The 13,491-nt window shown below is 37.7% G+C and overlaps 2 protein-coding genes across 2 annotated transcripts; both read left to right on the forward strand.

The window, feature by feature from the left end:
- The first annotated feature begins 7,548 nt into the window (after positions 1 to 7,548).
- Positions 7,549 to 9,759, forward strand: LOC130048781 (uncharacterized). The gene is made up of 2 exons (XM_056145833.1): positions 7,549 to 8,914; positions 9,023 to 9,759. The coding sequence occupies exons 1-2, from the start codon at positions 7,549 to 7,551 to the stop codon at positions 9,757 to 9,759; spliced, it is 2,103 nt and encodes a 700-aa protein (XP_056001808.1).
- Positions 9,760 to 9,775: 16 nt separating this feature from the next.
- On the forward strand, positions 9,776 to 10,747 carry LOC130048782 (uncharacterized). The gene has a single exon (XM_056145834.1). It carries the CDS (start codon positions 9,776 to 9,778, stop codon positions 10,745 to 10,747), a length of 972 nt encoding a protein of 323 aa, XP_056001809.1.
- Positions 10,748 to 13,491: the final 2,744 nt, after the last annotated feature.

The raw sequence follows: 13,491 nt of genomic DNA on the forward strand, positions 1-13,491 counted from the left end.
TTGAACAGGGAGATAACTTTATCTTGCTACACCTGCCGTAATACGGGACCTCGGTTGTCGCGGTCTCATCCGAAGTCGCCTCTTACGACAAGCAAGGGCTACAGAGGACATGTGAATGAAAAATGATTATTGTTAATAGATAAAACGTTGTCGATATATCTAAATGTAGAGTTGAAAACCACAACAAAAGATGTTTTCTCATGTAGAAGCTTCTGAATAAACTCTGCTTCGTAAGAATATAAAATAAGGTCGACTGACAAAGGAGCACGATTCGTGCCCATGTAATATCTAATAAACTGTTGGAATACGTGATCTCCAAAGACCAAGATTTTGTCAATGAGGAACTCCAGCATATGTTTGGGTTTTTTTCTCATTTCAACTTCCGAGAACTTGTGTGTGGAATTGAATTGGTGTTTAACAAAGTAATTTTTGGTGCTGTGAAAGAGAAACTTCAGACGCGTCACAACATGTTAGAAGTGTGTAATCTGATAGCAAACGTCAAAAGAAGTTCTAGTGACGATGCAGGCCCCCGAAGGGCCAAGATCGGCCCTACAATGGAAGTAATGGAATGGTCAATATAACGTTGATTTAATATGCATGTATCTTAAATATCTGAAAGAGTTGTGACAATATTATTTGGAAAGATGTTGTTTATAGTGATTCAAATAATTACAGTTGATCAGAATGCAGTTTCTGCACCCCCAGCTAGGATACACAATAGAAATAATTTATGTGCTACAGGTACACTGTGCAATAATCTATATATTCATTTGATCATTAATTACATGTAGCTTCATATTGTATTATTTATGGGAGATATGAGATTGATCATTGTTCATTATATTCATTTTTAATGCAATCTATAATTAAACTCTGTAATAATTTGATTTAACTTTACCTTGATACTTGTCTAATTTCCATAATTATGCAATTGCGATCCTAATTTCGTTAATGAGGTATAATCTTATCCATCATGTCTGACTTCCTTTTTTAAAAATGATAGGATACATAAATACCACACGTGTAAGTTAGGGCAGGGTATCATGAAAATCTTTATTGGGATAAAATCCGCGAAACAATGTGACGTTTCAATTGAAATAAGCATATCACTACGGTAAGTATATATTAAATTCCGATTTTATTTTTATTTGAGTTTCATTTATGCATAAAATAAACCATGTACCTACTAAGATCCAAAGCAATACAAAACGTTATACTACTGTGTAATTTGTTTCTGATCAATATGAAAGTAAACTGATGCCATCATAACTATACATCGAGTGACGTTGACACATGTAAAGAATTTGTTCAAGTGTGTCATTTAAATATGGACAAAATGTGGACAATGTGAGATATATGACATGGGATAGATGATATATATATATATATATATATATATATATTATATATATATATAAATCTCCGATATAATTTTCTAGAGTGCTCGACGTGGCCTCACGGAGCTATATAAATTGATGACCAGATGGATTTCAATCACATATCATTTATTTCTCTACAGGCTGTTTCGTAAGGGGGTAGCTCCCCCTCACTCGTCAGGAGAAAAATGATACCTAATGTAAAACACCTACATGACTGAGTACATGTTACACGGAAACATACTGGATAGTTGCTAAGCATGATTACACACATGATTGAGTAAATAGACATTTACGAGAATGACTGCAAGTACTGACACGTTCTGAACGCTTATTCAATGAAGATTATTCGGGATGACATATTATAAAGAATTTCTCTAGAATACATAGGTAGCACTTGTTTTTAATGTTTGAGTATGATGATATTTTCCCTAAAATTTCCCACGTGATTTTGTAGTCAATATTTTTATTTTATGGACATTGAAAGATAAAAATATTGACTACAAAATCACGTGGGAAATTCTTCTGAAGAAGACCGGTAACACGGTCGAAATATTTCTACAAAGTGTTTAGAGTGTTTATTGATATTTTGAAGGTATGTTGATTTCATTTATTGACATTTTTATTTTTTTTTTAACGGACAAAACATTCACCTTAGCATGTTGATCCAATTTTCCTCTCCCACACACTGATAAAAACTGCAAAAGTAAAACACTATGTCGTATACTTTTAGAGATTTTTTATTCACTGTGTGAAAGGCCATAAACTAATGTACATGACAATTACCGATAGAATCGTCTGTTATGAAAACTTTCAAAGAAAACTGCATAGCATCAGTGTAAGATGTGAAACACCAGCTAGATTATATCGGGTTTAAATGTTTAATAATCATTTCTTACTGAACGCAGTAGGATTCTAGAAACACTCTTGATAAACTATGGGTGGTTTACCGTCATTATCGCCAGTTAGGTCAATGTTTAAATCTTGGGGTAATGTGTTACTTTCCCATTTTCTATTAAGGTACTTTCATGATCTATTTATAACAGCCATGTAATGACGTCATAAGGAAGCGCATGCTTGTTATGGTGTTATTATACAAAGCGTTTTCACGCAAACAACCAAAATAATTTTTTAATGTTAGTAGTTTCCTCCCTCTGTGTAGGACAAATTAAAAAATTATACAGTTTACTTGCAGAAATGGAATATGACCCGCCTTTACATACCCGTGCAGCAATATTTGTCTATTCCGAATCTCATTAAGATAGAATGTCGATTGCTAATCTGTAGTTCATGGTTTCGAGTCAAACAGGGGTTTTAATATTTTTTTCAGATTACTTTATACTTAAACTATTTTTAACTAAATAAAGTAAATTTGAAAATTTTCAATTTTAAAATTTTGTATACATCCGTAATTCATCCATATCAGATTTCGTTGGTGTAGTATTCCTCCTTCAGTCTGTGTTGATTTTGCATAATACAAAAGTGAAAACAATGACCAGTCGATGCATTTTTCTCCTGTATTTCCCTTCTGAATGCGTGATTTGTGCGTCGACGAAATCATAGTCCTTGGACACTCCTTCTTCTCATGGCTGTAGTGACTCTATAGTACTTGTGACATCGGTCAACATTCGACAGTCGACATTCAATGGCAAAAAGCAATGCTGTGAAAAAAAATCATCATGAAAAAAGACTCCTATGTTATTTAAATGCAATTCCAAACCCGGTGCTACAATATCTATTTGTAATTTTGTATAATCATCTATTGACATATATAATGTTTTTACCTTTAATAGTTTTTATAATTCGTAATGATAATCATTCCCTCATGAACGTGCTGTGGGTGTAAACGATGGCTCATAATTCCGACAAAATGAGTGTAGAATGTAAATATACGTAATAGACCTAGCGTTTGAAAATGGATAAGGGTTTAAAATGCAACGCTTCACACCAGCATAGGTTTCATCAAACGCTAACGATCTTAGGTGTGAAATCGTGTGTGTGCAAAATACGTTGAATGCTGAAACGCCATCATATTTAAAAATCGAATATTCATTCAATGTTGTAGAAAATATTGTCACATGTGCCATCTCTCAACAGATGATCGTAGTGTAATGAATTATGCGATGAAACAAAACACACACACTTCACAGTCTTCGATAAAAGATCAAAATAAAATAAGAATGTAAAGCAAGAAGTGAAGGGTCCCGATACAAAATTATACAACATCAAGCATTTAGCGCGGAAAGTATACCTCAGTGCTAGCCGAATAAAAAAAAACATTCGGAAAAAATGAATTTATTTATTAACATTGATGCTCCTTCTTATGAGAAAAGGGATATTACTCTAGAAGATGATCAAAATCTGTTAGAAAGTGAACGTGGTGTTTGAATGCAGGAGAAATACATAGCTTGTCATTGAAGGAGACCTGGGATACTTCAGAAAAGTTGAAATCATAAATAGCAAAAACTATCACGATGCGACAGAGGTTTGTCATTAAAAAGTACTGTGAAGGGAAGTATTGGTTGCAAGATGACGTTACAAAATTCAAAGCATTCTCCTTATTAGATTCAAGGAACATCTAAAAAAAAAAAAAAAAAAAAAGTCATGCACAGGTTTTATGTATCTCTCAACTGATTCGATACGCACGAGCATGTTTGCGTATGGTCAGTTTTTTATATCGAGGTACGCTAATGTCAAATGAGTTAATGTTACAAGAGTTTCGTTTAAATTTCACAAATTCTGTGATCATGAAATGTTGTCCGACGTGTTTCATACCATTTGTTAGGCTGTTATTTACACTCTGATTTTGAATACGGATTACTCCGTTTACTTGAAAAAAATATATAGGTCTCACAGTGGGTGTGATGTCGCGGTCCGGAATTTTACCGCTCCGGTTTGTGTACTAGTGTTTTAGTGTATACTTCCGTGACGCCGTAGCATGCTTTATGTCTCTGTAAATTTTGGGTATTTGGGCCTCCCTAAGGAGTAAGTTTGCTTAAATATCTTTGTAAACAATAACTTTACAATGTTATGGATGTTTTTCTATAGGTATGATTATGTGTAATCGTTTTCTGAATCTTCGTGGTTTATTTTCAATAATGTGACCTATTTTCACTCGAACCGTTTGTCATACGTTTACCATACGTTTGTAATACGTATAGAGCCATGACTGGTTAAATAGTTTTTTTTATTGTGTTCACGTTTTCGCCAACATTTTGATGAAGTTGATCAGTGTTTTATGATTGTTTCTTATTTGTTTTATAGTTTTTTACCCTCGTCTCATGAGGAAAGTCCCGAATAAAGAATATATATATGGAATTCCTGTCGACTCGTTCTAGTTTATTCTTTTAAGAACGGCACAGTATAAAAAATCCTTTACTACCAGGCTGATCTACACCCATATGAAGCTACGTGCGAATAGAACTATGACTTCACCTGGAGGCGAACAGTTCCAGGAAACAGTGTCTCATCAGAAAGCACACTTAGCATATATACAACGCGAGATAGACTGCTTTGTGTCTCAATACAGTGAGTCAAGCATTAGATTGTCTGACATAGGGAACATCAGTGACGATGTTAAAAAACTGTTTCAAAGGTACGCTGCTGCCGCTGAAACTTATGAGCAATTTCTTAAAGGACACAGAACACAGGAGAGTGCTGCTGAATTGGAATCATTTCATAGTGTATGGGATTCAGTCCGGAAATCTGTAACTTTGTTCTTGGATCATGTGAAATCTTTGTGCCCGGATGTCAATACAGGATCTTCACTGAAACACACGCCTCATAGAAGTAAATCAGTATCACAGAAGACATTTCGTTCTTGTACGTCAAGAGGCAGTTCTAAGTTAACCGCACTTTAATTGAACATACTGTGAAAGTGGAAGCAGCTCGTACTCGAATGAAATACGCAGAAGAAGAGGCGGGGTTGATAAAACAGGAGGCTGCACTCAAGGCGAGTCGCACTTTATTGACTGTTAAAAAGGAATTAGAGGCAGCTGAACGTGGGTTAGATGCTGTGAAAATGGTACTCGATTTTGATGATAGTGACAGAACGAGCAAAATTGAAATTAAAAGTAAACATGGTGCGGACGATGAACATTTTCTGACTACGCGTTATGTGCAAGAAAACAGAAATGACATGACGTCCCCGCTTGAAGTTGAACAACAAACTGTTGAGCCTAACATACAACCTGCATCTCCAAACCCAGTCCATATCTTGCGTCCACAAGCAGCACCATTCAATCCAGCCCAATACGAGCACAAGCAGAACAGTGAATATGATGCATCTCATCTAGCCTTACTGATCACGAAAAATCAACTGTTACTTAAACGACTTTCACATTTCAATGACCAACCTGAGAGGTATTTGACTTGGAAATGCAGTTTCCTCAGTGTCATGGATGAAATTAAGGCATCTGATTTGGAATGTTTGGACTTGTTACTCAACCATTTGGGTCCGGATTCAAAGACCCTAGCAGAAAATATACGGGCATCAAACCCGCGAGATCCGGGAAAGGCAGTTAAAGACATATGGAACCGTTTAGACCGTGAGTACGGTAGTGTAGAGACTATAGAAAGTTCTCTTAAGAATCGGATTACCAACGTTCCTGTGCTAAACGAGAGTGACAGAAAACGCTACTATGACTTATCCGATCTAGCTGCAGAGGTTGAATCTATCAAATGTAATGAAGACTTTCAGTTAACATTTACGTATTTTGATACTTCTGGAGGCATTAACGAATTCGTTCGAAAACTACCAAAACGACTGCGAGAGAAGTGGGCATCTGAGTGTGATCGTTACAAAGTGAAGAACAGTGTATCACAAGCTCCGTTTTCATTTTTTACCAGATTTTTGAGAGACATTGCGCGTGTAAAAAATGACCCAAGCCTCGTGATCGAAAACTCACTTCAGATTCGGACCGAGTGGTTACCAACACGCAAGAAAGGGCAAGTTCTTACTGTGAAGAAGGTGGATGTTATGTCGGACAAAGTTGAGCCAGTTACTTTGGATATAAGTACGCCACTTACATCAGGCAGAAATGAACTGAACTCTGAGAAAACTGACAGCTCAATGCGGTGTCCTATTCATGGTGGTAATGCTGCTCATTCACTGAGGGAATGTCATAAGTTTCGTTAAAGGCCGTACAAGGAGAAGGTAGACTATCTGTTTAAACATGGATATTGCCTAAGGTGTTGCGGGCAAAAACGGCACACCAAAAAGAACTGTCGTGAAAACATGAAGTGTGATGTGTGCGGTTCTCTCAATCATGTGACAATTCTGCATTCCGATGTTGCTCCTGGGAAATCTCATGAGGAGGAGCAGTTGACAGTTTCAACATCGTGTACCGAAGTGTGTAATGTGCCACAGAACACTAGTAAATCCTATGCAAAAATCTCACTGATCAAAGTATATCCGGAAGGACAACCGTACCATGCACGCCATGTGTATTGCGTAATCGAAGACCAAAGCAACCAGTCTTTGGCGTCATCATCCTTTTTTGACGCATTTGGAGAGTCTGATCCAGAAACTGAATATGTACTTTCGACATGTGCAGGGAGATCAGTTACATCAGGAAGAAAGGCATTTGCATACATCGCACAATCACTTGATGGATCTTACACTCACAAATTACCTTCTTTGATTGAGTGTAATGAAATACCAAATAACCGTGATGAAATCCCCTCAAAATCTGTTGCTCGTCATTATTCTCATTTGGCGGATATACAGGACTATATTCCGGAGATTGACACTGGAGCCAACATCGAGATATTCATTGGTCGGGATCTTACAACAGCGCATCATGTGTTAGATCAGAGAGTTGGTCAGGATGGCTTACCTTTTGGACAGAAATTACCTCTCGGCTGGGTTGTGGTAGGAAACGTCTGCCTTGGGAAAGTTCATCAACTAGAAATTGTCAGTGTGATGAAAACTTCCGTACTTACCAATGGACACGCCTCACATTTAATACCCTGTGACAGTGAGTTTTCTGTGAAGGAAGGATATCCGGATATCTTTCAACGCTCGCTAAGAGATGAAAAACTAGGTCTCTCTATTCAGGATAAGAAGTTCATGGGTATCATGGATTCAGGCTTCAAGAGATCTACTGATGGGTTCTGGGAAACACCGTTACCATTTCAGGATTGCAGATAAACTCTACCAAATAACCACTCGATGGCTTTACGTAGGGCCATGTCGTTTGATAGAAACTTACGATCTAATCCGATCAAGTGTAAACAGGTTGTTGATTTCATGGACAAACTTCTAGTGAATCACCATGCAGAGTTAGCCCCGGAACTACCTGCTGTGTCTGAACGATGGTACTTACCTATGTTCGCCGTACATCACCCTAAGAAACCAGAAAGTGTACGCGTGGTGTTCGACTCTTCGGCTAAGTATAAGGATTCGTCGTTAAACTCTGTGCTATTACAAGGCCCAGACATACTGAACAACTTGCTTGGTATATTACTTCGCTTCCGGAAAGATAAAGTTGCCGCAACCATGGACGTGGAGCACATGTTTTATAACTTCAAGGTGCCCGAAAAGCACCGTTGCTACTTACGATTTTTGTGGCACCAGAATAACGACATTGACCAGCCGCTTATTGAATATCAAATGACTAGACATGTGTTTGGTAATTGTACCTCACCTTCCATCGCTAATTATGGATTCCGGAAAATTGTCGAGGGTGCGGATAAGGACGTACAAGACCTCATCAATGAAAATTTCTATGTAGACGATGGATTAGTGTCGTGTAAAACCGTGGACCAAACATTTGACCTCGTGCTTCGAACTCAGCAAACGCTGCAGGATAGAGGGAGAGTAAGACTCCACAAGTTTGCCTCGAACAGTAGGCATGTACTCAACGCTTTGGATCAAGCTGATTTAGCCAAGAATCTGAAGGACTTAGACTTAGGAACTGCTACACTTCCTACTCAGAGAAGTCTAGGACTTTTATGGAATACTGAAAGTGACTCTTTCATATTTAGCGTGAATCAGGTGGAAAAACCATACACCAGACGTGGCCTGTCGTCAACCATCAACAGTGTCTTTGATCTTATTGGATTTGTACAACCTGTCGTTATCGAGGGGAAAATTCTTCTTCGAGAGATGATGTCCGTCACCAAGAAAACTGACTGGGACGACCCATTACCAGAGGCCTTACACGACAAATGGGTCTCGTGGATACATTCATTAGCCTGTCTCGAGGAGCTTCATATCCCTAGAATGTACAGTGACATTTCGTTTGAAGACGCCATCCGCAGAGAAGTCTTGGTCTTTGCAGATGCTTCAAAGAACGCAATAGCTGCCTCAGCATACCTCAAACTTTATGATGTCAATAGATCAACTATCAGCTTCCTAATGGGCAAGGCTAAGGTGGCACCCAATCATGGCCATCCAATCCCTCGATATGAATTATGTGCAGCGGTCCTCGCTACAGAAATTGCAGAAAGCATAGCAGAACAGTTGAGCACTCACAAGGACAACTTTAGTTTCTTCATGGACAGCCAAGTGGTACTTGGATATATCTCCAATGAGTGTAGGAGATTCTATATCTACGTAGGGAACAGAGTGAGCAGAATTCGACTCTTTAGCCAACCATCCCAGTGACATTATATTGCATCAGAGCGTAATCCTGCTGATGTAGCCACCCGCGGTCTATATGCATCACACCTGTCTGGCTCGTTATGGCTCAACTGCCCAGAGGACACCTTGGACGTTGTATCAGATACAGGTTACGGTCTTGTTAATCCAGAACAGGATGTAGAAATTCGTCTAGAAGTAACTTGCGCGTTGCAATCTGTGGAAATCAAGGATATTGCGAAACCTGGGGTTCCATTTTCAGACTTCTTCTCTAGATTTTCATCATGGAACAAGCTACTCCGTGTTATTGTTCGTATCAAGTTTTGGGTTTGTCGACATCGCAAGGATGGGCATTCACCTACTCGCTTTGATGACCCTGAGTTATTGAGAAATAGTGAACTTCCGATCATTGCATGTGTGCAAAGAGACATATTCGCAGAGGAGATAAGTTGTATCAAAGACAGAAACAGAATTCCACGCAACAGTCCACTTAAATCCCTCTCACCCGTCATTACAAATTGTGTTCTTCGAATTGGTGGAAGATTGAACAATGCACTTAACACTGATATCACAGAGCATTTCTGTAATCCTATCATACTTCCAAAGAACCACCACATTACTCGCTTGGTTATAAGGCATTACCATCATGAGACGTACCACCAAGGTCGACATTTTACGGAGGGGCACTCATTGACATTGCCATTGCCATTGACGCTCTGCTGGATATTGGGTAATAGGAATGAAGAGAATGATTTCTGCAGAGATCAGCCGATGTGTGGTGTGTCGCAAATTACGCAGTAATCTTGGCCATCAAAAAATGTCGGATCTTCCTGAAGACCGTTGCAGAACCATTCCGCCCTTCTCTTACGTGGGAGTGGACACCTTTGGCCCTTGGGCAATTGCGTTTCGACGGACAAGGGGTGGAAGTGCAAATCAGAAACGGTGGGCATTGTTATTTACATGTCTAGTAACCAGGGAAATTCACATTGAGGTTACAGAACAGCTCTCAAGTTCCTCCTTCATAAATGCGCTAAGACGATTTGTCTCCATACGCGGACCAGTTACGCAATTTCGCTCCGACAGGGGAACAAATTTTATTGGAGCATCCGAGGATCTTGCCATTGACGCTCAATTTATTGAGATAGGACCTGTATCAGACTTTCTGTCAAGCTCACGCACTGTGTGGAAGTTTAACCCGCCATATACTCCACATATGGGAGGGTCAAGGGAGATACTAATTGGAACAGTGAAACGCATACTTGATTCTATGCTGTTGCAACATAAGGGGAAAACCTTGACTCACGAAGAACTCGCCACACTCATGTCAGAGGTATGCGCGATTGTCAACAACCGACCCTTAGTGGATGTGTCTTCTGACCCAGAGTCGCCCAACATACTTACTCCGTCAATGCTACTTACAACGAAAACCAAATCTGATGTCAATCCATTTCCTTCATTTGGCACCAAGGATGCACTAAAGTCTGCGTGGAAAAATATGCAAGTGATGACAAATGCGTTTTGGCGTAGATGGAAATTGGAATACTTGCACCGGCTGCAAGGACGTGTTAAGTGGCAGGAACAGTCTAGAAATCTCAAAGTCAGAGATCTCGTTTTAGTCAAAGACATTGACTCTTCACGCAATAACTGGCCAACCGGACTTGTTCAGAAAACCTTTGAAAGTAAAGATGGTCTTGTTAGAAAAGTTGAAGTTGCTGTGGTTAGGGATGGTAGACGTGCTTTGTATGTTAGACCTATCACAGATCTTGTAACACTTCTAGAGGTTGAATGAACATATTCGAACATTTGAGTATTAGGGTACTTAGTCAGAACTTGAACTCTTGTGTAATTTTTTATTTCATTTTATATGAAACATGTTGAAGATTTGAAATTTTTGGTATTTTGAAAAGGTTTTCATTCTTATTATACAAATATTATTTGTACTTAAAAAATATAGATTTCTGGTAGAAATCAGAGGGGGGGTGTGTGATGTCGTGGTCCGGAATTTTACCGCTCCGGTTTGTGTACTAGTGGTTTAGTGTATACTTCCGTGAAGCCGTAGCATGCTTTATGTCTCTGTAAATTTTGGGTATTTGGGCCTCCCTAAGGAGTAAGTTTGCTTAAATATCTTTGTAAACAATAACTTTACAATGTTATGATGTTTTTCTATAGGTATGATTATGTGTAATCGTTTTCTGAATCTTCGTGGTTTATTTTCAATAATGTGACCTATTTTCACTCGAAACGTTTGTCATACGCTTTCCATACGTTTGTAATACGTATAGAGCCATGACTGGTTAAATAGTTTTTTATTGTGTTCACGATTTCGCCAACATTTTGATGAAGTTGATCAGTGTTTTATGATTGTTTCTTATTTGTTTTATAGTTTTTTATCCTCGTCTCATGAGGAAAGTTCCGAATAAAGAATATATATATGGAGTTCCAGTCGACTCGTTCTAGTTTATTCTTTTAAGAACGGCACAGTGGGTTTGACCAGTCGACAGGGTATACCTACTCTTACTAGGCACATACTTCACACGTGATATGGAAGATCGACCACGGAAACTACTTTCAGTGTACAGCACCCGCAATGTTATTCTTGGCATGATAAACGATAAAACACGATATACGCACGATAGGATAGGATACACGCACGATACGATAGGATCCACGCTCGATACTATAGGATACACGGTAAACCTAATAAACACAAAACACGATAAACGATCTTCACGATAGACTTGATAAACGCAAAACACGATAAACGATCTTCACGAGAAACGGGAAACCTGATAGAAATGTTGTAAATTTAGAAGCAATTTAGACAGAACAAAATGTTAATACCTACAACATAATTACATTCTGTTGATAATAATATTGAAGGATTTCAATATTCATTATACACGTAAAACGTATAATTTCTTTAATACACGGTCGTACTGGGATTTTTGTTGGGGGGGGGGGGGGTATTTTTAATTCATTTTTCACGCCTTCACAGCTAAAATAAGAAAACTATACTATATACGGTTTTTAATTCATTATTTGATGAATATATGAATTTTGTCAGCCAATGATTCTAAAACTCATATTGTCACCTAATGTTTAATATACAAATCATACAGGGAATTAACTAAATGTAATATAATGTAGTGATATTATGCTTCAGTAGCTCTCTTATTCTAATGTCTATTATCTTGAATGTGAAATAAAAACAAGTATTATTTTGGGTGTAGCGAGGAGGGGATTGATTTGCATGTAAAACTTATACGGTACCAATTTTGATGCACCAGATGCGCATTTCGACAAATATTGTCTCTTCAGTGATGCTCAACCCAAATGTTTGCAATCCGAAATAACAATGAAGTTTTAGAGCTATTATAGGGAAAAACAGTGTGCCAAAAAAGTGGAGTCAAATTCATCTAAGGATAAGAGCTATGCATGAGGGAGGCATCAAGCTCTAAGTTCACTGCTCATTCAACAATTACAATTATTTTCATCATGACCGCTTTAAAAAAAATATCCACTTCACAACACCATATCTTCATACTTTAGATATTTCTACACTATAAATGATAATTGATAGTCATCAGTAATTGGAACATATTCAATTGAATTGACATCTTAATAACAAAAAATAAATAAACTATAACTATATATATATATATATATATATATATATATATATATATATATATATATATAAGCCCGGCTTTTTTAAAATTCGCAATTTTGAAATGCTTAAAACTTTTTGTGTTTAGTACGTAAAAAATTCAGTTAATTGTCAAAACCGGATTAAATTCCCGGTATCTACCCGTACGAATATTGGTATATGGTACAAGTGTACATGTACAAGTTTAAAAAACAACGATGACAGCTGAGTCGTGCTGAGGTGAGCAGACTTTTGGGAGATGCAACAACCTTGCACCCGCTTAAAACTTAATCCTCTAAATGTGTGAAATACAATGTCCCTGAGAATGTTTGCTGTCAAAACACGGGTGATACACAAAATCAGATATATGGATGATCACAAGTTCAGTAGTTGGTATATAAGTAGAATACCGGTGAAAAGTCGGAAGAAAAAGAGCCTATATCAAAATATATGTAATAAATAATGTAATTTACTGATTTTTCCTTTCAAATCAGAACTTCATATTTTCTGTTAGTGTTAATTACAAATAATTGTTTCTACACAAGCAAATGTTTATGAACTTTAGATGAAGGAGCCTTCAAATTTACTGTCTTCGGTTTGCTCGGCAAACCACTGCCTATTTCCCAGAGTACTTACAATGAAATAGTGATACATTTTCACCATCTCCGGAGAAACAAATATATCTTCTTCTGCCTTAAAATCGACAGCTTTATGTTCTCCTTCAAATATACTGTCTTTCCTCGACTCTTAAAAATAGCTTCTTTAACAAAACGAATAAAGCTTTCGGAAAGTATCGTACTTTTTCATTACATTTAATATACGATCCCGATAGTTTCCGAAGCTACACGATAAAAGATAAACGATTTTCACGATAAACGGAAAACCTG

This window comes from Ostrea edulis, chromosome 7 (assembly GCF_947568905.1).
Source record: "Ostrea edulis chromosome 7, xbOstEdul1.1, whole genome shotgun sequence".
In the NCBI taxonomy this organism is placed as follows: domain Eukaryota; kingdom Metazoa; phylum Mollusca; class Bivalvia; order Ostreida; family Ostreidae; genus Ostrea; species Ostrea edulis.

Excerpts from the sequence above, each read along its gene's own strand:
- LOC130048781 (XM_056145833.1), top strand. The coding sequence starts at position 7,549 with ATGGCTTTACGTAGGGCCATGTCGTTTGATAGAAACTTACGATCTAAT. Across the intron at positions 8,915-9,022 it reads TGGATATATCTCCAATGAGT|CCACCCGCGGTCTATATGCA; the intron begins GTAGGAGATTCT and ends CTGCTGATGTAG.
- LOC130048782 (XM_056145834.1), top strand. The coding sequence starts at position 9,776 with ATGTCGGATCTTCCTGAAGACCGTTGCAGAACCATTCCGCCCTTCTCT.